This window comes from Rousettus aegyptiacus, unplaced genomic scaffold (genome assembly GCF_014176215.1).
Source record: "Rousettus aegyptiacus isolate mRouAeg1 unplaced genomic scaffold, mRouAeg1.p scaffold_m13_p_1, whole genome shotgun sequence".
Lineage (NCBI taxonomy): Eukaryota > Metazoa > Chordata > Mammalia > Chiroptera > Pteropodidae > Rousettus > Rousettus aegyptiacus.
The window spans coordinates 27,610,224-27,635,465 of record NW_023416284.1 but is presented as its reverse complement, the minus strand read 5'-3'; the positions used below and the strand labels follow the sequence as shown (position 1 = coordinate 27,635,465).

At 44.0% G+C, this 25,242-nt stretch overlaps 2 protein-coding genes and 1 pseudogene across 4 annotated transcripts; all 3 read right to left on the bottom strand.

Annotated features, from left to right (window-relative positions):
- Nucleotides 1-255: 255 nt before the first annotated feature.
- LOC118605566 lies at nucleotides 256-374 on the bottom strand (annotated as a pseudogene).
- Nucleotides 375-3,681: 3,307 nt separating this feature from the next.
- Nucleotides 3,682-9,309, bottom strand: ZNF691 (zinc finger protein 691). Its single transcript, XM_016139971.2, has 2 exons — nucleotides 9,243-9,309; nucleotides 3,682-5,168 (listed from the first exon to the last, which is right to left on the bottom strand). The coding sequence occupies exon 2, from the start codon at nucleotides 5,157-5,159 to the stop codon at nucleotides 4,305-4,307; it is 855 nt and encodes a 284-aa protein (XP_015995457.1). The 5' UTR covers nucleotides 5,160-5,168; nucleotides 9,243-9,309; the 3' UTR covers nucleotides 3,682-4,304.
- A 1,214-nt stretch (nucleotides 9,310-10,523) lies between these two features.
- LOC107508290 (erythroblast membrane associated protein (Scianna blood group)) lies at nucleotides 10,524-23,865 on the bottom strand. Of its 3 annotated transcripts, none has more exons than XM_016139972.2 (11): nucleotides 23,666-23,865; nucleotides 20,573-20,662; nucleotides 19,994-20,332; nucleotides 19,186-19,302; nucleotides 18,610-18,642; nucleotides 17,358-17,390; nucleotides 15,562-15,582; nucleotides 14,749-14,769; nucleotides 14,612-14,638; nucleotides 14,494-14,520; nucleotides 10,524-12,899 (listed from the first exon to the last, which is right to left on the bottom strand). In XM_016139972.2, the coding sequence occupies exons 2-11, from the start codon at nucleotides 20,655-20,657 to the stop codon at nucleotides 12,202-12,204; spliced, it is 1,401 nt and encodes a 466-aa protein (XP_015995458.2). In that variant the 5' UTR covers nucleotides 20,658-20,662; nucleotides 23,666-23,865; the 3' UTR covers nucleotides 10,524-12,201. The 3 variants fall into 3 exon arrangements, with proteins under 3 accessions (XP_015995458.2, XP_015995459.2, XP_015995460.2); XM_016139973.2 differs by having other exon boundaries at nucleotides 23,669-23,865; XM_016139974.2 differs by lacking the exon at nucleotides 14,494-14,520.
- Nucleotides 23,866-25,242: the final 1,377 nt, after the last annotated feature.

Genomic DNA, 25,242 nt, shown 5'->3' with positions numbered 1-25,242 from the left:
GTCAATACCACACTAAACACATTAGTTTTCTCCTGAAGATTTATTGGATTTCTATAGAATGAGCCTTCTGGGTTTTTTGGGGTGTGTGTGTGTGTGTGTGTGTGTGTGTGTGTGTGTGTGTCTGGAGGTAAGTGCCAGTCTCCATTATGGAGATAACAGTACTAGGGGAGAGGGGCAGTGACTGGTACAAGCTTCTGCATAGACAGACCTTCTATAAACTCCCTAGTTTTTAGATCCACTTTTTTTTTTTTTTAAAGCCTACAGCACCCGGTATTCCTAGGTGGTCTCTCATTCAAGTACTAACTAGGCCCGACCCTGCTTAGCTTCCGAGATCAGACGAGATCGAGCATATTCAGGGTGGCATGGCCATAGACTAGGTCCACTTTTTATGTCTGCCCTTAGTACTTTCTAATTTTGAACTCACAGACTCTCTGGGATTTTGCCAGGAAGACTGGCTTGCATTTCCATTGCCAGCCTCTGGACTATGGCTTCCTTCATTCTTCTGAGCCATCAATGTATGTCATCTGCTTCTAGAAATTTGTTGAAGTCTCTGCACTTGCCACCCGTCTATGTTTATACTCTTTTTCTGTTGTTTTAGTGGGGTCTCAGAAGGAAAGAGAGACAATCACTTGTGTTCAGACTACTTACTATCTTGAAACTTTAATGTTTACATGCTTTGCAAATCTCCATGGGCTTTTGTTTATTTTTGAAACTGCTTTAGGGGGTGGGTGTATGCTGTTAAATAGTGAGGGCTATGTTCTGCTGAGCTCTGAGATGTATCTGTGTATGCAAATTGGCATCAGGGGCTGAGGAAAGCTAAACAGCTTTTTATAATATAATAGAAAAACCTAGAGTTCCAGGGCACTCTGGGAGAGAGGGGGTAAAGGCAGCAATAGGAGAAACGAGGAGAGGAAGCTCGTGACATGTAACCCCTCCCCAAGGTTCCCAATTTCTCAAAAGGGTTCTAAACTTACAAAATGCTTGGTATGACAGAATTTCTCAAGGAAGCCAGTAAAGGTGCTTAGTTTTGTGACAGGGCTAATGGGAACAAAACAGAGGTCTGTACAGATTACAAGAACCTCGAGCAAGAGGAGACCATAAAAGCATAAGACCTGGGAACCTGTAGAGATTGTGTGGAGGATTTGGACTCTCCTATTCTGTGAAATTGGCAAGGCCATGAGGCAATCATACAGAGATCTCTGTGGGTCAGAAGAGCCCCGGCTGGCACCTGCTTACTTGACCCCCTTTAGTTCACCCTCCACACTAACCTGAATGTTCTTCCTAAAGGGTGAATGTGATCATGGCATTCCCTTTCTTTAAATTCTCTATTGTACAGTCCCAAATTTTTTATCCTGGCATCTAACACTCTTCATGCTGGCCTCCAGCTACGTTGCCAGTCCCAGCTGCTCCTCATATGGGACACTCTCAACTACATGAAACATTTCACCATTCTCTAAAACACTAAGCCTTCCCTTCTTAGTAAACACTTTTTCATTCTTCAAGATTGAATTCAGTCATCATCTCAGCCTTCTCCTCCTCATCCAGAGTTAACCATTCTGACCTGTGTTCCCCGGACACCTTGTTCAGAGGGAAGTTTCTTTTCCTCTGGATTTCTTGCAGGAAGGGCTATGTCTTATTCACTTTGGGGCCCAAATGTCCAGTACAGACCAGGTTTAGGCCCTCCCCCAAGCTCCTACAGCACCTTGAGAACAACTATAATGACAGCTATCATCTTGCATTAGAACTCTGGGTTTATGTGCCAGTCTTCTGCACTCAGAACATAGGAGCCAGTTCGCATTATCAGTCTTCCTAGTAGCTTGGAGGGAGGAAAAGCGGGGAGTGAAAAGGGAGAAGGGGAAGAGGAAAAGAAAATGAAGGAGAAAATAAAGGAAGCTAAACAAGAAAGTCGGAGAGTGAATAAATGGACTAGTCAAGACTCAAATGTCTGGACAATACAGAAATCCTAGCCTATGAACTTGGTCCAAAAAGGGCAAATGAGATTATCCAGCAAGTTATGTACCATGATCAAAGCAGATTGCCTGGTACATTGGTCCTGGGTTTTACTGGCAGCAGAGAGTCCCAGAAAGTTAAAAGTAGTTGTCACGAAGGCTCTAAGTCTGGAAGGATGATGATACCAACCTCCCCAGACTAAGAGGAGACCAACACACCTAGCTTGGTCATGAATATAAATAATGAAGAGCTTGGTTTGGAATCAGACATACCTGATTTGAATCCCAGCTCAGTTATTAGGTAAGGTCATTTAACCTCTCAGAATTTTATCTTGAAAATGAGGATACTGCTGCCTTGCAGGATAGTTATAAAGGGTAATAGGTGTACAGTTGGTGCTCACCAGATGTTTGATAGATGGCAACTTTTATTATTAGGATGTGTGGGAATTCATACATGCAAGTTTGGGTAACTATGTTAAAAGTATTTTGAATGGAGATTTTCAAGGAGTAGGAAAATATCTGTGAAATCAGGTGCTTTGTAAACTGTAAAGTCTCCTACCAATGTCAGAGAATCATTTGGGAAGGCTTCTTTTATAGTTGGAAAAAATGCGGGCTTTTTATTTGGGCAGAACTTTCAGTTCCTGGTCCTGCCGTTCAGGTGCCATGTAATCTTGGGTAAGTCACTTTCTATCAACCTGTTTCTGCAACTCTCCAATGCAGATAATTCAAATTGTACAGGGTAGTTTTGAGAATTCAGTAAGATAAGTGTAAAGCAAATACAGGTGAGTGGCGGGGTCCCATGTGATAGGTCAGGTCATGGGTGGTGTCAGTTCCAAGCCTGGTACCAGATTCACATTCTGTCAGCTAGCTACAAATGAAGAGGGTCCCTTACTCTGGAGCAGCAGGACACCAGATTGGCAAGAAGTAGAGAGTCTTTTATATTTGTTGGAAGAAATCTGGGTGAACACTAAACTTTCATGTAGAAAACACGGAAATCTGCCATGTGAAGCCAGGCCTAACCCAGGGCAGGAAGCCAGGCACGATCCTGCCAATTTGTCTCAGACTTGGAAACTAAACTTTTGCTGCTAAGGGCAAAGACTCACATTATGGGTTCATCTTTCCCCACCCCTCACCCCCTACTCCTTGCCACAGTCATTTTTCCTAGGCTCAGAATAAGTGCTCAATCAATAAAGTTGAAAAAGTTGGTACTAACTTCCCACACAGCAAATGGTCCAGGGTCCAATCAAGAGGCCATACTAGCTTCCACCTCCAGGCAATCACTTGGTCCCAGGCCAGCCCCCTAAGTGGCTCCTTTTTCAGAAGTCAACAAGGTCATTGTAGTGAAAAGAACATCAGCTCAGAATCAAGGGAGGTCCAAGTATAAACTCTGGTTCTACCACATACCTGCTGTGTGACTTCACAGCAAGTGACTTTACCTTTCCTCACTTGTTTCCTCATCTTATTCCCTGAGGGTAGCTATGACAAATGAAATAAAAAATGTAAATGTGACTGGTAGAATCTATGGCATATAGTGGATGGTCAATTAATGTCACTTCCTTTCCTTTTTCCTCCCTTCTCAAAGGCCTAGAGACTCAGCCTGCCTTCCTTTCCTTTTCAGAGCAACCACCCACTATGTCTGTCTGGAAATTCAACTCCCTTAGAGAGTAGCTGCAGAAACACCATCTCCCCAGCTCCCCACGTCTATGATGCCCCCAAATAAGTACACAGGTCCTTTTCATTGAAGGGTTTTACTGCTAATCACTTGGGAAACAGATGCAGGTTGGGGTGGGGATAACAAGTCATAGACATGGGAGAGTGGAAGGTCCCTGGATCGTGGCTCCCTGAGGGCTTCTCTTTCATTCCTAAGGCAGGACCTCAGACTTCTTCTCTAGGCCAGGGAGGCTCCTTCTATTGAGAAGTCTGCTGCTCCCAGCCTAGTTGGGGCACAGCAGATGGCAACTAGCAGGCCACTGCAGTGTGCCCTAAACAGTTCATATACAATTTGGAGGACCTTCAAACAGTGATGCCCATCTCACAGGTACATTTTCAAAGGCCAGGGACAGTTCCCCTAATTATACGAGCATGTACTATGCCTACCATATTTCTCTTTCACCCCAAGGAGATGAAGGGAAGACCAGATCTTCTGACTTTCTGAGACAAGAAACTGGCCTGGAAAGGAATAAGGATTTTTACTCAGAGTCCCTTCTCAGAACTTCCTGGAGATCCTGGCTTCACAGGCAACAGGAAACCATTCTCCAAAGTGGGACGAAGGGCTTGAGGTCAAGGGGGTAGCAGCGGATCCTAAAGATCTTCCTACACTAGTTTGGAGTCTCTCGTTCTCTCCCTCATTTGCCTTCAGCTGGAATCCTTCCCAGCCTGCTCTCCCATGTGTGTTTTCTGGTGACGGATGAGATTTGAGCTTCGAGAGAAGTGTTTCCCACACAGAGTGCATCGGTAGGGCTTCTCCCCTCTGTGGGTCCTCTGGTGTGCTCCAAAGTTGGAGATATCACTGAAGGTCCGCCCACATTCAGCACACTCATAAGGCCTTTCACCTGTGTGAGTACGGTGGTGCACCCCAAAGCTAGAGCTGTTGCTGAAGCTCTTCCCGCACTCACAACAGATGTATGGTGCTGGCTCAAGGTGGGTCCGGTGATGCACAGCCAGTGTGGCACTCTGGCTGAAGCTCTTGCCACAGATGTCACAGCGGTACGGCCGCTTGCCCAGGTGATCTTGCTGGTGTGTGGTGAGATCTGAGCGTCGCCGAAAGCTCTCCTGACACTTGGGACATTTGTAGTGCTTCTCTTCCAAGTGGATCCGTTCATGCCGGATGCGGTTGGAGCTTCTGGAGAAGCTCTTGCCACATTCAGAACACTTGTAAGGTTTCTCGCCAGTGTGGATCCGCTGGTGGGTTCTCAGATTGGAGGTATTATTGAAGGTTTTGCCACATTGGGCACATATAAAGGGCTTCTCATCCGCCTCCAGCCTTGGATGAGCCACGGGGTCCCCTGGCTCTCCAGCAGGGACAGTGACTTTCTGCCATAGCGTTTTTGGATGAATCCCTTGTGGCTCCTCAGACTGGCTCTCCTGCCCATGCTCTTTCTCCCCATCCGGGATCCGAAAACTCTCTGAGTCATCCACTCGCCAAGGCTTACCCCGTTCCCCTTCCTCAGGCAGGTGCTGCTCTGGGCTCTGCTCCTTCTCACTGCCCATCTCTGAACCCTGAGAATGAACACAAATGGCCAACACCTTTATTCCTCAGGTCAGGCCTGACCACACGGAACCTTTCGTTCTGTTTGGAGGGACACACACCTTCCCCGTGGAATCATTTATCAGAAGTAACCTCAATTAACTGGAATGCTTGCATAGAATGTCTTTACCTACTAACTTTCAAGTGACAAACTTCCACAGATATTTAAAGCAACCAAACCAGAAGAAAAAGAAGGCACTGCTTTATTCACCACCAACAGATGATGTTTGTGCAATCTGAATATTATCATTTTTCTTAATACCACTAAATAATAACAGTCTAGCCTATAATTCAAGTGTAAGTAAAGGAGCTTCCATTTTAGGATGAGTTCAGTTTTACTGCCTAATTGTTCACTGAAACTCCTCTTGATCTTTTTTTGAAAAACCTTCCTTAAAAATATTTGCCTGCTTTCAAAATGAATATAACAGAATCTCTAATTCTTGAAGCTCTCCTAGTTGTTTACAAGGCCCAGCTTTGAATCTTAAGTGTTCTGCCACCCTTCCCTTCCCCAGACCTCACCATAATCCAACAACTTTAAAAGAGTAACACCTGAGACCTCCAAGACCTACTGCAGGGCCTGGGCTCTGTCTGTTCTGATTGGTCAGTACACTTCCCCTCTCAAACACTGTATACAACCACATGCACACACACACGCCCTACTCACACACCAGCACACTCAGCCACGTTCTCACAACACGCATAAATAACCACTCAGGCACACATACACAGCTACATACATACACACACTCATACCACACACAATCTCTCACAGCACACATAGCCATATATATACATATCACACAAATATACCATACACAGCCCTCCCACACACAGCTACCTACATGGCTACACAATCTCACACCATACACACAGCTGTACTCACACCACACACAATCACACATACACAACCACACACACACACACAGGGCCCAGCACTGGGCCTTCTTATGCAAACATTAATAAATGCCGGCTGAGCTGCACAGACTCCTTTACGGTCCTACAGCCAAGAACAAGGAATGAGGGGAAGAAAAAAGCACATCTGACAGGAGGAGAGTGTGGTGTTCCTCTGGGCCTTGAAGAAATACTGACATTTCACAAGGCAGAGTGGGTGGTGAAGATACTGTACAGAGTGACGTGAACAAAGGGAGAAGGGAAGGAAGCGCAGATATGATAGGACACTGATGAGAGAAAAGGAAAGATCAATAATTCCTTCACGTCGGCAAGTATTTTTAGAAAACGAGTAATGGAAGGGCACTAATGACATTTAGGTTGGAGCCCAATGGTGACAAAAACTCTCCTTATAACTCTGCAAATTATTCAACCACTCTGAGCCTGGACTCCCACATCACTATAATTGTGACACCCACCTACACTACAGGAGTTTGTGTTAGAGAAAATGCCTAGAATATGCTCACTGTAGTGTGTGGCATGTACTTGTCATTCAGCAAATGACAGCCACTATTACATTTGTTGAAGACACTATGTCCCAGCCCTGTAGAGAATATAGGAATGAAAAAGATCCCTATGTGATCTTCTTAGGAAAAAAATTTTTTTAATTATAAAATGGTACAAGACTGTATATAATCTAAATTGTAAAATATGGAAAGAGCCTCAAATTTTTAAGAAGTAGTGGTTGGCAAGCTTTCTGTAAAGGGCCAGATAGTAAATATTGAATAAATGTTTGGGGCCATAGAGTTTCTGTTACAGCTACTCAACTATGCCATTGTATTGTAAAAGCAGCTATAAATGATAAATGAATGTGACTATATTCCAATAAAACTTTATTTAAAACAACTTAATTAGAAAGTGTTTCTTAAAGAATCTAAATAAGCAATATGAAAAAATAATTGGCTTGCTTCATTTTCAAATTGCAAGTAAATGCCAGAAATGATTTATTCCTTGATATTGATTTGCTGATTCCTGACCATGCTTTTAAATATTACAAACCCCTCCCATACTCCCAGTCCCCCTACTCCACAGCACTTCTCACCTCCTAACATTCCAATTATTTATTATGTGTTATTTATTGTCTGTCTTCCCTGTTAAAACTTAAGTCCCATGAGGGCCAGAGTCTTAGAGTAGCGGCAGTCAGAATAGATCCTTAATAAATACGTGCTGAATGAGTTGAATAAATGAAGGCATGGCCTGTCTCCAGAACTTATTTCATGCTTATTTGTCCCCATTGCCACCCACTGTCCTTCAGCAATCTCTTGATTCCTGCCCATTTCCTCCTTTATGCCTGCACAGAATCTTGTACTTGCTTTCACAGTAATTTGCAATTATCTGTTTACATGTGTTTCCACTACTAGTTTATAAGCAACTTGAGGGCAGGGACTGGGTTATTTTGGTAATCTCTCCCCAACACAAGGCCCACTGCTCAAATGTTTTTGAATGCGTCAGTGAATATAATCTTAATTCACTTCCCGCCTGTGCCCACCCCACCAAGAGCTCCATGCAATGAGCTACACAGCCTCCACTCACTTCCAATCTGGCTATTCTGAGAACCTATATCTGGCCATGCTCTGACTCGACCCAAGACAGAATGCTGGGTCAAAACAAGAGTGAAAAGATTTAGGATTGTGGTTACCACCCTCAAACAGTTCATGGTACAGTGCAGTGAACAGGCCATGAACTCAAGAAACTTGTACAGTAGAAGGTTAAGTTCCGGGGGGACAGGGACTGTACCTTAAACACCTTTGTACCCAGTCAGTGCCTCAAACAGCAAGCACCTGGCAGATTATACAGGAATCAATAATAATAATAGTTAATATTTTTTAAGATCATACCAAGTGCTAGGCCCTGAACTAAACAGTATATATGAATCATTTCATTTTCACAACCTATTTTAGAAATGAGGAAAATGATGCACAGAGAAATTATAACTTGTCCAAGAACACACAGCAAAATGAGGGGCAGAACTGGGACCTATGTCCATCATTGCAAAGCCAATGCCTTTATGCACCACGGTAGTATTGGAAGGAGAGGGAGGGAAAGAGGGAAGGAGAGAGTAGGAAGGAAGAAAAAAGTGCCATGGGAATTCAGATGACACAGGCGGATCTCCCTGAAGAGACTGGGGATGAGCAGCTTCATGGAAAAGGTGGTGTTTGAGCAGGGAGGGTGAGCGAGCAAGATCAGGACTCAGAGACAGGGAACCCATTGTCTAAGGGAAAGAACGTAGCAGGTAAGGTATAGAAGGCACTTTTACATTACATTTCAGAGATCTCAGGAACAACGGAGCCCATCTTGTTTGTGTTCTCAGGAGGCTCAAAGATACAAGAAGGACCAAGGGTGAAAGGGATTCAGGCAGTGGAGAAGAGGCCAGGTCTAAAAATAAGAGCCAAGAAGAAGGGGCTAGTCAGATGCTGAAGGCCAAAGGCCTGGGCTAGATGGAAAGGACCAAGCTGGAAGTTGTTCTAAAGAGCCAAAGTTCAGGTTCTTTTGGGTCAAGTCAAGAACTGCTGGGAGGAATGGGGTAGAGGGCCTTGGAAAGCCCAGAGCAGAGGCAAGGTGATGAAGAAGAGGGAATTGTATGGGGTGCTGGATAACGGGTCAGAGGTAGAGGAGGACCAAAGGAGTCGGAGGGTCCGAGAAGATGGTCAAGAGACAGGGCGCAAACGCTGCAATCAGAGGTTCCAGAGAACCGGAGCCCAAGAGGCTGGGGTGTGTGTTGTGGATAGAGGAGAAGCCCGAGGGTACGAGCGCTCTGGAGGACAGGAGCTGGGTTCAGAGTTGCCGGCGGGCTTGCGGCCAGAGGGATGGGAGGGGAGGAGCTAATCCCAAAGATAGGTCAGTGGCAGGAGGGCTGGAGTACTCAAAAGGCCAACAGGAGAAAGGCCGGAGGGTAAGGGCTGGGGCCAGCAGCCGGGCGCGTGGGCCGGGGGAGGGGTACAGGGGTCAGGGCGGCGGGAATCATAGGGTCCCCATTGGGTCCGAGGAGCAAATGCACAGCTTCTGGCTCCCTAAAAAGAGGGAGGGGGCCAAGCTCAGAGTCCCCAGCGAAGCCATGTCCGCCTAACCCCGCGACCTCGGGCCCAGCCCGGACCCACCTCACTCCCGCCGCTCGGTCAGGGACAGCACCGCCTCTGTGGGCCGGAGGAGGAGCCGGAGCCGGAACCCAGAAAGGATCCGCCTTACCCCTCCAGGATTGGTTGGTCAGGATTGCCTTTTCTTTCTATTGGCTTCACTAGCTGCCGTAGCTTGCTGGGAGTTGTAGTCCTGAGAAAGGTTTTAGACTCGGAGAAATTTGCTAAGATAGGGAACCCCACGATGAGGACTGGGTTTCTTTCTAGGATCGTCAGATTTCCTTCTGCGCTTCGGGCATTCAAAGCTCAACGTGGAGGGCCACCGAGCTGGGAAGCTGTAGAACAGATAGAGCTAACCTACATGACCTCCAAGAGGTCATGAACTTAGAGTTTTTTCTTTTCTTTGAGTTGATGACTCTTGTCCTTCCTGCAGACATCTCACAAAGCCTAGAGTCCCGTGCCTCACTCGAGGTTCATAGAAGTTCATAATTTAAAGTCAAAGGACTGTAGAACTGGAAGGAGTTTAAAGATCAGCTAACTCATTCCTACATGTCAGAAAAGCTACACGTTCCCTGTCCAAGGAACCACCTCCAGGTCGCCCAGCAGGCCTGCACAGGGACTTTTTCCAGGTCCTAAGTAGTTAAATCTGACAGTGATTCATCAGTCCCGACAGAACAAGACAACTAATGTTTATCCAGCTTTAGGATTTCTTTTTTTGGTTTTCGTTATTAAAAAAAAAAAAATGTCTAATTGAATAAGTAAGCTAGATTTCTACAGGCTTCTCATATCCCCCCGATATTTCAGTATAAAGAGTATTGTCTTCATAGCTAGATAACCAGATTTATAGTTCCAGTGCTATCACTTAGCCACTGGGAGCACCATTTTCCTCCCCTATAAAATCCCTGGCAGAATTGTTATGAGATTTGAATGAGTTAATATATATTAAGCTTCTGCCTCCACAAATATCAGATCTCTTTCCTGCTGGTAAGTTTTCTTAGGTGCAGCCAGTATGGACAATATGAGTTTTAAGATTGTGATATTCAGGAAAGTATGTTTGAAACTGAATATGGATGAGTGAAATATAAATATCCCACATACACTATTAGTTTGTAAATTTATTTAAATAAAATAATGAGAAGACAGACTCAGAAATAAAACCGTGGCTTTGTTTTTAATTGTGGTTAAAGCCTGCTTGGGTAGATTCAAGGCTGTTTGGAAACCAATTCCGTAATATGTTTTTCTTACCATCCCAAAGCCTTTTCCTACGACTTCTCATTCATGATGAAAATAACAACACACCAAACAAGGAATACCAAACTTTTATTTAAGAACTATACAAAAGCAAACAACAAATGCCACTTGGGCACTATGGTGGTTGATTTTCTTGTGTCAACTTGACTGGGGTACAGGGGGCCAGATATTTGGTCATATATTATTCTGGGTGTTTCTGTGAGGGTATTTTTGGATGCAATGAACATTTAAATCATTAGCTTGAGTAAAGAAGATTGCCCTCCCTAACATGGGTGGGCTTCATCCAATCAGTTGAAAGCTTGACCCTCCACCTAGGAAGAGAAAATTCTTCCTACTTGACACTCTTCGGACTTGTTTCTTACCTTCAGACTAAAACTGAAATATTGGTTCTTCCTGGGTCTCAAACCTGTCAAACTTCAAACTGGAATCACACCATAGGCACTCTGGGTCTTGGGCCTCCACACCCAGACAGCAACTAAACCATGGGCTCCCCTGGGGACTAACCCTGCAGATGTAGGGACCCGCTAGCCTCCCTAATCATAGGACCCAATTCCTTATGACCTCTTGAGAACCAGGATATATGTTTTTTGTTTCTCTGGAGAACCCTGACTAATACAGGCACTAACAAAGTAATAGAAAGAACTTCTGACAGACGGAAAGACCCAGTTTCTGTTGGGTAGAACCCAGTACCCATCAGCAAACTGATAGCCAATATCTTCAAAAAGAAGCCAGATCACATATGTGTTGTTATGACTTGAAAGTGACTAGGCTTCTTTCTGCAATCCACACCAAAAAATCAGTTTCATTATTTATCTTCACACCTGGTCCATCAACTTCCTATTTGAAATCAATATTCTCTGACCTAAGGGTCTGTTTGCAACACAAATAGTCTTTCAGTGTAATGTGTTATGGAAGGAAATAAGTGCCTACATTGGTGGTTAAAACTACCACTTTTTTTTAAGCTGGGCCTCTCTGAATCCCAGGAGAGAATTCAAAAGGGCCAGCACAACAGACCGACTCATCCGTGGCTGTCTTTTCAAGGCTGCACACAGCTGTGCTTCCCAGCTCCCTGATTGTACTACTGAGGCTTTTCAAGGTTGCAGCTACCACATTTAAAGTTTCTGTTTCTGGTCATCATCAATAGGTGAATTAGCTTTGAAAACATGTACATTAGCACGGCATCAAGGAAATAAAAGATGGCATGTTTTACCCCTCTGCCATGCCCCCATCCAATATTCCAGAAGGAAGAAGGAAGAGTGAAGAGATCTAAAATATGTTCATTTGTAAAAAGATGGCTTTAGGAGCTAGAGGCCTGAACTCAGAAAAGGAGAAAAGCAATTTTTGATGATATAAGTAAGGATTCAGGGACTGGGCCTCATAACTTCATGATTAAAAGCCTAAGTGCAGGATGAGGCAGGATAAAGTCCTTCTACATAACCCCTTGAACAGAGAACTCCTGGATTTCAGTGACACACATTCAACATTACCACCTACACCTAATCTGACTGTTCATTTGGTTTTCAAGAATTCTTCCAGGGCAAGCGGCAAGTGACCTGAAGGAGACAGGATTTAGAACTGAGCCCTGGGAGAAAGGTGGTACAAGTAGAAACCACAAAAGGTTCTGGATTAGAGGAAAGGTTATAAGACATTCCAGAATTCAGTGTTGGACCAGAAGACTAAAATCCAGAGCACTGGGCTGGTTGGTCAAGGGAGCAGGTAATCAGGAATCTCCCTAAAAAAAAGGAACCTTGAGCCCCTGGAGGGCCGGGCCAAGGTCAGGAGGCCAGGATACGTTCGGTGCCTGAAGAGGCAGTAAGGAAGAGTCCACCTTCATGGCAACATCTCCATTAGGATGACCTTTTTCTTTTGGCTTGACAGTTGATTCCTCCGGTTTCTGGAGTTCTGAACAGATGATTAAAGGTGCCACGTTTTTCCCTCCATCATGAAGGCAAGGTTCAAAGAAAGGACGAAGGGAGCCCGAGAACGTGTGGGTAAAAGTAAAGATGTGGGATTCATCAGCCACATTGTAGAAGGAGATGACTCCTGCTTCATAGTCCAGGAAAATCCCCACACAGCATGGGGGCTCTTTCAGGCGGAAGGAGGTCTGTGGGGATGTGAGAGCTTCATACTCGTTCCCATGACTCCGTCGCAGAAGCCAGTGTCCATTGGCAGGAGAGGCAGTGACCTTCCCCTTCCTGCTCACTGACTCACTACACACCCCCAGGATCCATTTGGTCTTGTCTCCCACATACACCTCCCAGTAGTGACAACCAGCGGTGAAGCACTCAGAGCCCAGGACGCTGACAACGAAATCAAATCTCTGGGGGTTGTCTGGCACAGGCTGCCTTCTGTCTCCAAGCTTCACACATCTGCAGTCCTCCGACAAGATGAGTTTAGGATGTGCTGTGTCGGGGTCCAAGGTCACTGTCACTGCAGAGAAGCACAGAGAGGTGAGGTTTGGGAAGGCTAGCTCTTATGGGACCTTTGGGTAGCTTTGGAGGGAAAAATAATCTCGGGGTCTGCAACCCCTGTCATTGGCCCATTTTAGTTCATGGTTCCCCCTCTCCCTTACATACTAGAACCAAAGAAAAGTGTCTTCTGCTCTCCCAGATTTCCTGGTTATGTATTAAGTCAAAGAGGAGAAAGTTTTTTCATCTGTTTGTGAAGAATCCTTAGGAAATACTGCTTTTGTCTTCGATGGTCCAAAGTAATCTAATGTGTGATAATACACATCAGTCTGATGTTAGACTCAGAAACCACATTGGAAATTTGAGTCCCAACTCTGCCACATGCTAGTTATATGACTTTGGGCTTTTTATTCATCTCCATACCTTAGTTTCTTCATCTGTAAAATGAGAAAAATAGCACCTGCATTATAGAGCTTTTGTGCACAGTTGATGAGCTAATGCATGAGATAGTGCCTTGTTCACAGTCAGTGTGTGATGTTCATTTTGTTAGCTAAAATTATTGCTTATAATTATTATTTCTAAATGTTAATAGAGAGAGAAGGAGTCTTCCTTCAAACTGTGGATTAAAAAGATTATAGCGAGTCTCCCTCCTTCCCCCAGTACAGAAAACAGGCTCTTCTTGGAGAGCTAAATCAGTGAAGTGTGTACTTGCTAAGGTGGTGAGAGTAAGCCAGACTAAGTGTGAGAAGGGTTTGTGAGTCCCCAGAATGCCAGCAAAGGTGATCTGGCATGCTCTCAAGTGGCCGACTCATCAATTGTACTGTACCTACCAGAGGGAAAGCAGTGTGAACAGAAGGGGGATGAGCAGCCTGAAAAAGTGATAAGGACCCCAAAGCAGCGAAAACAACACATCTTGTTCAAAGAGCAGCAATAAAATGCAAACTATTTAGGAATAAATTGAAAAAGAGATAGGCAAATCTTTTAAAACAAAACTCTGAAAATGTCTGTAGTCTACATTGTTGGGGCATCTTAATCACTAACCCCCAATAAAACTGATCTTCAGAGAAAGAAGAATGTGGCGGGTGTGTAGACAGACAGGGGCACTGGCTCTTTACCCAACCATGGGACAAAAAGAACTTTCCAAACCCGAAAGCACAGAAGGCACTACACTGGACAAAGTGAATAAATTTGACTACATAAAGGTAAAACACTCATGTATCATAAAAAATTATATAAGGAAATTAAAATGCAAAAGAACTCAGAAAAATAATTTGTGACAAATAAAACAAAGAATTTCTAGACATTTTATATGTAAATCAAAACACGAATCAAAAAGTAGCTGCAATAGGACAGGAGCAGACAAGAAGAAATACAAACAACCAATAAACCTAAGAAAAATCATAGAAAACCCATAGGAAGATTAAACTGATTATCAGTGTCCTAAAAGAGGAAAGATTTTCTAAATCTAAATGTGACCCCTCCAAAATAGTCACAAAGATTTAAAAATTTTTAATAAGCAGATAAACAGTGTTAATAAAAATAAAAGAAAGTTTGCATCCCAAAGGCACAGAGCACTGAGCTCTGAAATGTGGATCGATTCGACTGGTGTAACTTACTGAAGTGCAGCCGGGCCCTTCTCAAGCCTAAAAGACATTATAAAAGGATTGTTAAAGTAGTGACAAAATGGAGAACTCCTAGAGGGTGTGGGTCAATCCCCGGGACAGTGCATCTCACCTGAGTTGGCTGCAGCTCTTTTCAACTCTATATAAAAACAAACAAACAAACAAACAAAGGGTGTGAGCTATCACTGGAAATACAGAATCAACCGGAGAGAAGTTGGTATGGAGGTTATAAGAACATGGAAAACTTACTCAGTTCACGCCGGAGTTTCTCTAAAGAATAAAAACAATTTGACATATGAGAACGAGGGCTTCCACATTCCCATAATGCTATACACCCATCTCAATCAGATTCCCGTATCAGTTTCTCTCTAGTCGTATCCTGAACTTCCCCATGACAACGCTTGCAACAGTAATGGCTGCCAGCCGTGCACTCAGGGTCCCCAGCGATACTACGGAGGGTCAGCAATTCCTGAGTGAGCCAAACCTGACCTACAGACTGAATAAAAACACATCTCGCACATGTAGGCAATGACAACATGGCATATGTAGATGTTGTGAGAAGATTAAAATGTAAATTCATTTAAAACTATCACTGAATTCCTGTTAGATTTCCTCATGTATATTTTCCCGATGTAAAATAAAATAGACATGTCATATGGTTGACTATTTTTTTGCTGTTGTTATAAAGAGGTTCTCACACATGAGATGGTGAAGTCACCGCTCCACATTTTCAGTCTCATGAGGGTCCATCCACCTTAGACCCCACCTAAGGGAACTACACGTTTGGCGATAAAAGGGTCTTCCAGATGGCTTTATCTATGGGAGCTACATCTCTTCTTGTTTAAACATTTCCCATTTAGAGAACAGGTATGAGTTATGCAAGAAAAAGCCAGGGAACAGTTGAGAAAAGAGGCCTTTGAGAGCCAAGAAATCCACAACCCCACAGCTTGAAGTACCCTTGCCCCTTCCCTTCTGCCCCAGGAAGTAAAACTGAGACACCCATCCTAAAGCAAAGAGGTTGGCAGATGGAGGTCTGTGTCACGGATGAGCAGCAGAACTTACTGAGGGCATTATGGAGCCTTCCTAAAAACAAACAAACAAACAAAAAAAACAGAATGAGGTGTGAGTGAGCAGATGTCTGCTTTATCCCTGAGCCCAGGAAGGATCATCTTGTCACTCCGTTCCCCCCACCCACAGTGGAAAGGATGACGTTCCTATCGGCTGCTGGTCCAGTCACACCACCCAAGGGACAGACTGGGGAATCCAGTGGTGCTGGTGCCACTTTCCCAATGACCAGACTGCCTGGGTGTATGGTTCCGCCTTCCTCTTCCCTTCCTTTTGCCTGGATTTCATTTCTGCTCTTTGTGAGCGTTTCTGTACATTTGTTACTATGTGTACATAGTGTATGCCTTGCTGTCCTTTTATAGCCTACTCTTTATAACATCGGCAGTGAAAATTAGCTAAAAGCCTGGCTCGCATTGACTTGTTGACACAACTTTATTATTCTCCGCAGTAACTCCCCTGAGAGAGTCATCGATTTGGAGATTCCAGAAGGTTTGGAGACATATGTGTCTGCTTCATATGCTTTGAGGGAGTACTTGTGGCTTCTCTGGAGGGACCATCGGGCCCACATTTTCTCTTAGTACTGGCCACGCCAGATCATTTATATATTTGAGTCCACTGCCAGGCCCTGTGCTAAAGGCTGGGCATGTGTTAGGCATTAGGCACTGAGGCAGTGAAACTGAGTAGGGGCTTATGGTTTATTTTTTACTATTCCCACTACCAATAGCCTTTATTTATTTTGTCCTGTTCTTAAAATGAAGTAAGCAATGAATCCTCTCAACAATGTGAGGTGCATATGATTATTATTCCCATTCTGCAGAGTGGTGGTCTGAGGCTCAGAGGGACATGGAAATTTGTCCAAGCCACTCAAGTAATAATAATCAAGGAAGCAGGATTCGAACCCAAGTCTGTCTGACTCCTAGTCAGAAGACTTCACCTGTATAACACATTATGCCTTCTACTCCTGGACAGAACAGCCACAGTGTCCCTGAAATGTGCACTCCCACACTTTCACCTGCTGGAAAGCAATACAAAGGGGGGAAGAGAGGAGATTCCAAAATCACTGCATGTGGAACCATTTCTGAAGCATCAACTTATCCTCCCTGCTAGATTTTCAAAAGGCAGAGGCCCTGTATTTCTGTATCCTGTCTAACTTTTACCCTCTGTGGCCCAGAGCAAATATTCCATTAACGAAGGCAAAATGGCAATAAGGGTAAGGAGTTCCAGACACTGTAATAGAAGTTGGGTTTTTTTTTTTAACTTGTCTCTTTTAATCCTGAAAGCAATCAGGTAAAGAGATTTATTAATCCTGTTTTACAAATGAGGAAACCAAAGCTCAGACCAGTAAAGTAACTTATCCAAGGTCAGTAAGTGGCAGACAAATGATCTGAGTCAGGTATCGCAGACTCCAGAGGCTGTGATGCTCCCATTGTATTACTCTGCCTGTCTCAATGTAACTGCCATATAGATCTTTTAGATTCTCATACATTACATATGACCATATTCATGTTTTAAGGTAGAACATAGACTGTCTTTTTAATGATTGGTGGAGCTAACGAATGGAGCTTAGATAATCCAGACCTATCAATTTTTACCATGAGCATCCTCTCACCCACTGCCACCAACTCTAGAGCCCCTTCATACTAAAAGATAAATTCCAATAATATTAATGAAGGATATCTGTGTATACATATATAATGTATACATAATAATAGGCTGTCAGCATTTATGTAGAAGGAGAAAGAATATGTTATATATCCCCTACACCTTATTCCCTGTTCTATACATATAATTACCTTTTTCTTTCGCATGATCTGAGAGAAGATTTTCTAGAGGGAGAAAAGCAAATAAGATGAGAGTCTATGTCATTACCTTGAAGATCCTTAATTCCTACTGATTTTACGGGGTCTTGAGCCTGTCTGCCTCTATTGCCACCTCCACCTCCCTGATCCAAGACCTCATCATCTCTCGTCTGAATGACAGAAATTGCCCCCACATCCTGTCTTGCTCCTTCTGGTCTCTTAACACTGCAGCCAGAGAGAGCATCTCGAAGCACAATTATGAGAGATTTCCTCCCTCACTGCTTCACCATGGCCCTAAGGAGAAAGACTAAAATCCTTCATGTGATCTACAAGGCCTCACATGGCCTGGCCCTGGCTTAACTCTGCAGCTTCATTGTCCCCTGTCACCTTCCCCCTCTTTCCTGCACTGTGTTCCTTTCTCAAGCTTTTCTTTCTGCTGCGGATGGTTTTCTGTTCCCTCTTCCCCTATTCCTGCCTGTTTTCCAGATCAAACATCATTTTCTCTGGGGCCTCCTCTACCATCCCTGAGGCTTGGTTGGCTCCTCCTGGTCAGAGTCTTCACAGCCCCCAGAACTTCCATTTGTACAGTCGTAGTTTGACATTTATTTGTATAATTATTTAATTCATATATACCTCCCTGACTGGACTGAAAGTTCCAGAATGGCAAAGGCCGTGTCCACTTTTACTCACCATTGTGCCCCCAGCATCTAGTATAGTCCAGGGCATTTAGGAGGCAATTATCAATTATTTATTGAATGAATAAAAACTTCCCCCATGTTAGATCTACATGACTCCCACAGAATAAGATCAAGCAGTGAGTTCACAGACAAAATCGCCAAATATACGGGAAGGTAAAACTATTATAAGTATGAGTCAGCGAGGACTGGAAACAACAAAGTGAGGATTTGAAGGGGGAGGCAGGTGGTGCTCATGAGAAAACTACAGGTGGCTATTGAGGAAGCTTCTCCAGCTCTCCAAAGAACCTGGATAATTTTCCCACCGAATTATAGGGCAGGATGAAGTCGTGATTGAGAAGCTGAGTTTAACCTATTGTCTTCAGGCAGGACCAACGAAACCACTCCCGAGAGATGAACACCTGCCTCCCCCTTCAAATCCTCACCACCACCACTGCCATCCAAAGCAGCAGATATTGGAATTTTCAGGTATGAAATTTAGATTAGTGAGCTCTGGGGACACAAAAATGAGGAAAACAGAGAAACATCCCTACCCATCCCAGGACACTTACCTACCTCCATCACCTGTTCATAGAGAAGCCTCTCTGGAAGGGAGAGAGAGAGAGAGAGATGTCAGCTCAGCTTAAAGAAAAGCTTTTTCCAACAGGTGGAGTTGTCTGAGGACAAACTGCCTGCCTGAGTAGGATTTTGTTCCTTGTTACTGTGGATGTGTGGCCATTTGAAAGGATTAGAGGGGCTTCGAACCATCAGATAGAGATAGGAATGTCCGGAATATGTCTCTTTCAAGGTGCTGTGCAACCTCGAGATCCTGCAAAATGCAATCATATTTACCCAATGTATAAAATTGGATTTCTTAAATTAATCAGAAGATTGGCATGATCAGTTATTTTTAATTGTTCAAAAGAAGAGAATTCACAGCTCCTCCCGTGAGCTTTCTGCAGTTTTTTTTGATCCTCTCTGAATTATGAGTCTACAGAGCATGGCTCTACCAGTTTTCTCCCAGCCAACTTGCAAGTTCTCCAGCGTATGGATAACCATCATGTCAATGTGTCCTTCCTCCCGGCCTTTTCCTAGAGAAGATGCAGTCCCACTTCCTGCCAGCCCAGGATCCCTTGCCACTTAGTTACCTTTTGATCTTCTTTGCTTCCAGATAAGGCAAATGCCCGCCACAATGAGAAGCCCCAGGATAGGCAGGATCACAGCAAGAGCCACTGCGAAGGGGGAGATCCTCTCTGGAGATGGGGCTGAAACGAAATCACCAATGGCAACCCTCAGGAGACATCTCAGAGCTTCTCCCAGGCCAAGGGTCGCACCTCAGATAGAAGATGGCTCAGGCACATCCCAACTGTCTCCATCACCTCTAGGGAGAGACCTCCAGCCAAGACTGGTGAGGCTCTTCGCTTCAGAAACTCAAACCCTGGATGACCCAGGGATAACTTTAAAATGAGATGTTCATCTCTCGAGAGTGGTTTCGTTGGTCCTGCCTGAAGACAATAGGTTAAACTCAGCTTCTCAATCACGACTTCATCCTGCCCTATAATTCGGTGGGAAAATTATCCAGGTTCTTTGGAGAGCTGGAGAAGCTTCCTTAATAGCCACCTGTAGTTTTCTCATGAGCGCCACCTGCCTCCCCCTTCAAATCCTCACTTTGTGGTGCAACAGCAGTCAGCAACCCCTCTGCCTTGCTACAGCACCAGGTCTAAAGCCTAGGCAGGAGAGAAAGGAGAAAGGAAAGAAGAAATAGAGAAGAAAAAAAAAGGCAGCGGAGGCATTATGACAAGTGATGAAGAGTCTGTGTGGGGTGTGAGTCCTCGCTCATCCACGGTGGGACCCTAAGCAGGAGATAGAGCCTTTCCAAGCCTGGCTTGGCATCTACAAAATGGGGTGATAATAATCCCTGTCTCATAATTCAGTCCCCTTTGAAAAACGGCTAACCTGCAATCTGTAGGGTCACGGTGCCTTCTCGACTCAGGTTTCCAATCTGGACGTGACATCGGTACGGCCCTTGGTCCTCCAGCTGGACGTCGCGGATCTCCAGTGTGACACTTCCCTCTCGGTCGTCTCTCACTAGCGCCGTCCTCCCCTTATATTCTGGCATCACATCTTCCTCGTGGTTTTTCCCATCCCGGAACACGTGAACTGCCTGCGAGTGTCCGCGGGACGAGGACCGCAGCCACCGCACCTCCGTGAGCATCGTGACAGACCAGAGCGAGAGAGGGCAGAGCAGCTTGGCTATGCCCCCTAGCGGAGCCAGGTAGAACCTGTCGGCGTCCCCTGCGCAGTGCAGACAAAAAGAACGCTGTGTGGGCGCGATGGGAGAGCAAGAGCTTGGCAAGGGATCAAGAAGGGGGGATATCTTGGGGAAGGAGAGACCCTGGTAGGGGCATTGGAAAGGAATGGCGGGGGGGGGGGGACGGAATCTAAGAAGAAATAAGGCCCCTAGCCAGGCCTCCTTACTTTTGAGACTCCTTGGTCAGAAGTCCTGGGCAGGGAAAGAGGTTCAGGAAGTCCTACCTGACAAATTCACAGGCAGCTGGAGGCAGATGAGTGTGATGAGGCAGCTGGAGAATCGGGAGCCAGAGGAACTTGCCATCTCCATCCGAACTAAGAGGACATGCACAGGGAGAAACCAGAGAGGGTTAGTGAGCTCGACTTGAGAAAGTGTACAACCTAGGAGGCAGGAGGAAGGTGGAGGCTGCATACATAGCATGCATTCTGGAATCATGCAGACCATGGTTCAAATCCCAGCTTTGCTACTCACCTCCATATAACATTGTGATTTAACCTCTCTGAGACTCTGTTTCTCCATCTTTAAAATGGGTATAATAACCATGCCTTTTTGGGAGATTAGTGTGAAAATTGTAGGAGGTAAGTACTTGACACGGAAGTTGGCATCACAGTTAAATCTATAAATGCCACGAGTGAGGATGATGGTGGAGATAAGATGAGTGAGGACTAAGGGTGAGACACTGAACGGATATAGAACGCATAGGGAGGAGTCTGGAAGAACGAGAACTTACGCCCAGAACAAACCCTGTAAACACCAGAGTACTGGCCTCTTTTCGCATTTAGCGTCCCAGGTCAGGCTTGGAAAGTGCCTGTTACGAGCCAATCTTCCACCTATAATGTGATCTGATCTCTTCCCTGACACCCTTTCCATTTTAACTCTTGAGAGACAAAAAAAATGAAGGCAGCGAGTTCCCTCCATTTCATCATGAAGGCTCTGATCCTACAAACTCAGGGTCTGGAGTTAGAAAGACCTAGGTTCAAGTTTTAGCTTATCCATGCACTAGCTCTGTGTCCCTGGAAAGTCGTATAACATCCATGGGCCTCCAAGTCTTAATCTATAAAGGAGGAATCATCTTCACAGGTGACCGTGAGGGTTCAAGGAGGAAATGCATGTAAAGCACTTGCCACGAATGTCTGACAGAACAATTGTTCAATAAATATGCTGTTGTTGTTGTCATCATTACTAAACTTTTAAAAGAGGACAGTTATCCCCAAGAGGTATGGGGCACTGAGTACATTAACCACAGCAACACCCTAGAGGATTCCCTACTGTAAACCTCTTTCCCCACCTACTTGACTGCCTGTAATTCCTATAGCAGGAAACAAAACTTTTATAACAAAATTGAGAAAGAAGTTTAAATGTAAAAATACTTGAAGAAGAGTTAATGGCTCTTAAAGTCTCTCTAAGATTTCAAATCCTTTCCAAAGAGGAGGGGTTTTTTAGATCAGGTTGGGTCTTGTAATAGCGCAAAGATGGGACTTGGAGGAAGTGGGGCTGCCGAAGGCAGTTGGGAGACTGAAGATGGACTTAAGCTTTGAACACATTTTGAATTCTGTTTTTCTCATGGCAAATAGCATACTGGGTTTGTTTTGTTTTGTTTTGTTTTTGTTTTTGTTTTGTTTTATCATGATGCACATAACACACTCCTCTAATGCCCCAGTATTGCAAATGGCAACATAACACTAAGACACAGTGAAGTTAAGATTACAGTTAGGATGGTTTTGTTGTTGTTGTTGTTTGCGTCTATCCCGCCCACTTTCCTACAGGTTGAGCTACTCAAAAACTGAACAAGAGAAGTTAGGTAAATGAGCTTATCATTTATCATTGAAGGTGGAAGGAGGCAGAGTCCAGGATCCCCTAAAGTTACCCTAATCCCCAAAACCCTCGATTAGAAGGTACTGTTGAAACACACACTGAATAGACATGCTCAGAGTGACACAGAACTCCAAAATGATCCAGGGCCGCCTGAAATCACATAAGAGGAGTTTCCCCCGCCCATGGCTCCATCTTCCTAGATTCAGATAGTTGATTAAGTGATCAAGAGGATGAGCTCTAGAATCAGCCTGGAAGCAAGCCCTGGCTCCACATTAACTAGCCATGTGACCTTAAACAGTTGAGTTTATCCCTCCAAGTCTCCTCTCACTCACACATGAGGTTAATGATAGTACCTACCTCATGAATAGGGCTATAGTGAGGATTCATAGATGATACATGTGAAATGATTTGCACGAGATTCTAATAATAAAAACAAATGAAGTCCTATCATTCTGTCACTCTGTGTAATGAGGGCAATTGAGGTGGCTTTAGGAGAGGAACTCCCTGAAGCACATCACTGAGTTACTGATTCATGGAAATCAGCCATAAGAGCAGACTAACCCAAGAGAGGATGATATCAGAATTAGAACTTTCACTCTTTAGTCATGAGAGAAATGCAAATTAAGACCACAATTAGATATGATTTATCTTCTTTCAAATTATCAAATATTAGAAAACAATAATACCCAGAGTCATCACACATGTGGGAAAACTGACTATCTTGCCTTTTGCTAAATAACTCTCACAAGGATAATTTAGTAATAATTATCAAACAATTTACAAAAACGTAAAAGTTTTAATACAGTAATTTTACTTCCAGAAAAAAATCCTACAGCAATAAAAATGTGCATAAGGATTTGATGGTGACGATGTTCATCACAAAGTTATTTACAAAAAGGGAAAATTGAAAACAACCTAGAAGTCCATTAAAATGAGAATAATGAACTATTTCTTGCAGTGAGATACTATGCAACATTTCATAATCACATGATAGAACAATCTTTAATAGCACTAGGAAATTTTCATTATAAACCAATAATGTCAAAAAGCTATGCATTTTGTGATAAAATTTAGGAAGACAGTGTTTAGAAAAAAGGCAAGAATGGAGACATTAAACAGTGGTTACTTCTGGGGGTGGGAAAAACCATTGCAACAAAAGTTCCCTTGATAACGCCAAGCAACTTAAGAGGACCCTGCAGATCTACAAATGATCAGTCTGAAAGCACATAGCAGAGGATCTGGCTAATAGTAAGGGCTAAATAAATGATAACTGTAATAATTAACGATGACAATAATACCTAAATGAGAGTCGTTAGACAAAACCCACCCAACCCCCTGTCACTTGTCCCCTTTTGTGCTCATTTCCCAATGCCTCATTTCATCATTTCAAATGTCTTTGTGAATAAGGAAAAAAGGGACAGTTTCTCCAATGAACCCGAGGATCCTAAGAAAGTCAAAGGAGTTAAAACGAATGAAGAGAGGGGAGAGGGTGGAGGACTTACCACCTTTGGAATCAGGGGCCTTTTGTCCCTCACCGGCAGAGCTGGAGTCTCCAGGCTGGGAACACTCCCTCCATCCATACAGGGAGATCAGGAAGTATCAGGGAGGGCTCTGGAGAAGGGCCTGAGAAAAGTTCATCTTTTATTCTAACTTCCTCAGCCCTCAGCCAGGGGCTCCTTCAGTCTGTCCCACAGACTCCCTTCTAGTTGTCCCCATACACCAACCAACAAGCCACGCCCTGCCTGTCTGCCTATGATAAAGGAACAGAGCAAAGAGGAACCTCCCTAAAAGCGAGGGAAACTCTGAGTGCCACCAATGTGAGTGTTCTTTGTCCTTTGCTTCTTTTCCCTACCAAGCTAACTGTACAGCTATTTCCTTTTTAAACGTTTTGATCTTAAAACAACCATTCTGAAAAACTTGTTCTCATTTACTTTCCAAATCTGAGTAAAATTGAAGATTGGTTTCAAAGACACCCATCAATTAGACACCCACTTTAACTCACTACCTTTATCTCCAGCTGCACCCTGACCTGTGCTTTCTGACAAGCAAACTTGCCTACTGTCTCCCAACATGTGGTAAACCCTTTCTTGCTTGTCTCGATGGCTTTCATTATATACAAAATTGTATAACATCTATAATTGTATACTTAAAAATGCATTATGTATTTTTGTGTATTTTTGAACCTTATAAAGATAGAGCACATAGTACATAATTCTCCTTGACTTCCTTTTTTTCACTCAACATTACTTTCTGAGTCTAATAAACAGCCGTGGTGGCCTGAACCATGTCCCCTCAGCCCACTCTCTTTCAGGGTAACCGAGACTTAGAGACCAGATGCCAGCATGCCACCCCAAAAGCCACAGCAGCTCATTACTCATTTGACTCAGGTTTTCTATAGAGCCTGAAAAGGCTGTTTGGCCTGAATGGAGCCCAGGAGTTCAGGAAAGTTAATGCCCTAGGGGATCAACCTGTGGTCATGTGAATCAGTGGGAAAAAAATGCTCTAGCCTCACACCTTCAGAGGAACAGTTCTAAACTGTATTCTACGCAATTCTCAGAGAGTTCCCAGTGGGAATGAGCACAGAGACCAACAGTCATCAGTAGCTTAATAGTGCACATTTTATCGGTCTTTCTTCCTTTTCTTCTCGCTCACCATTTCTGATTCCGGGGATCACCTCCTAAAAAAACTTTTGCATGGAAGGACTTGTTTCATACTCTGCTTCGAGTGAAGTACAAATTTACACACTGAAATGCATCCAGACTGATTCACAGAGCTTCAGTATATTCATTTGCTACTTTGTGGTAGACCACTGAATGCATATACCAATAGTTTGTCCATTCCCTCCCTAATAAAAACATGGGTTGTTTCTGGGCTTTTGCTTTTACAAATAGCACTGCTATAAACATTTTTGCTGTATGTTTCCTGGTTCACCCATGCGAGAGTTTTTGTAGGACAGCAGTTCTCAATTTGTGGTCCATGGACTCTTAAGAGTCCCTGAGAGCCTTTCAGGAGGCTGTGCTAGTATCACAACATCCATAATAATACTAAGCCATCATTTGCTTTTCTCACTGTGTTGACA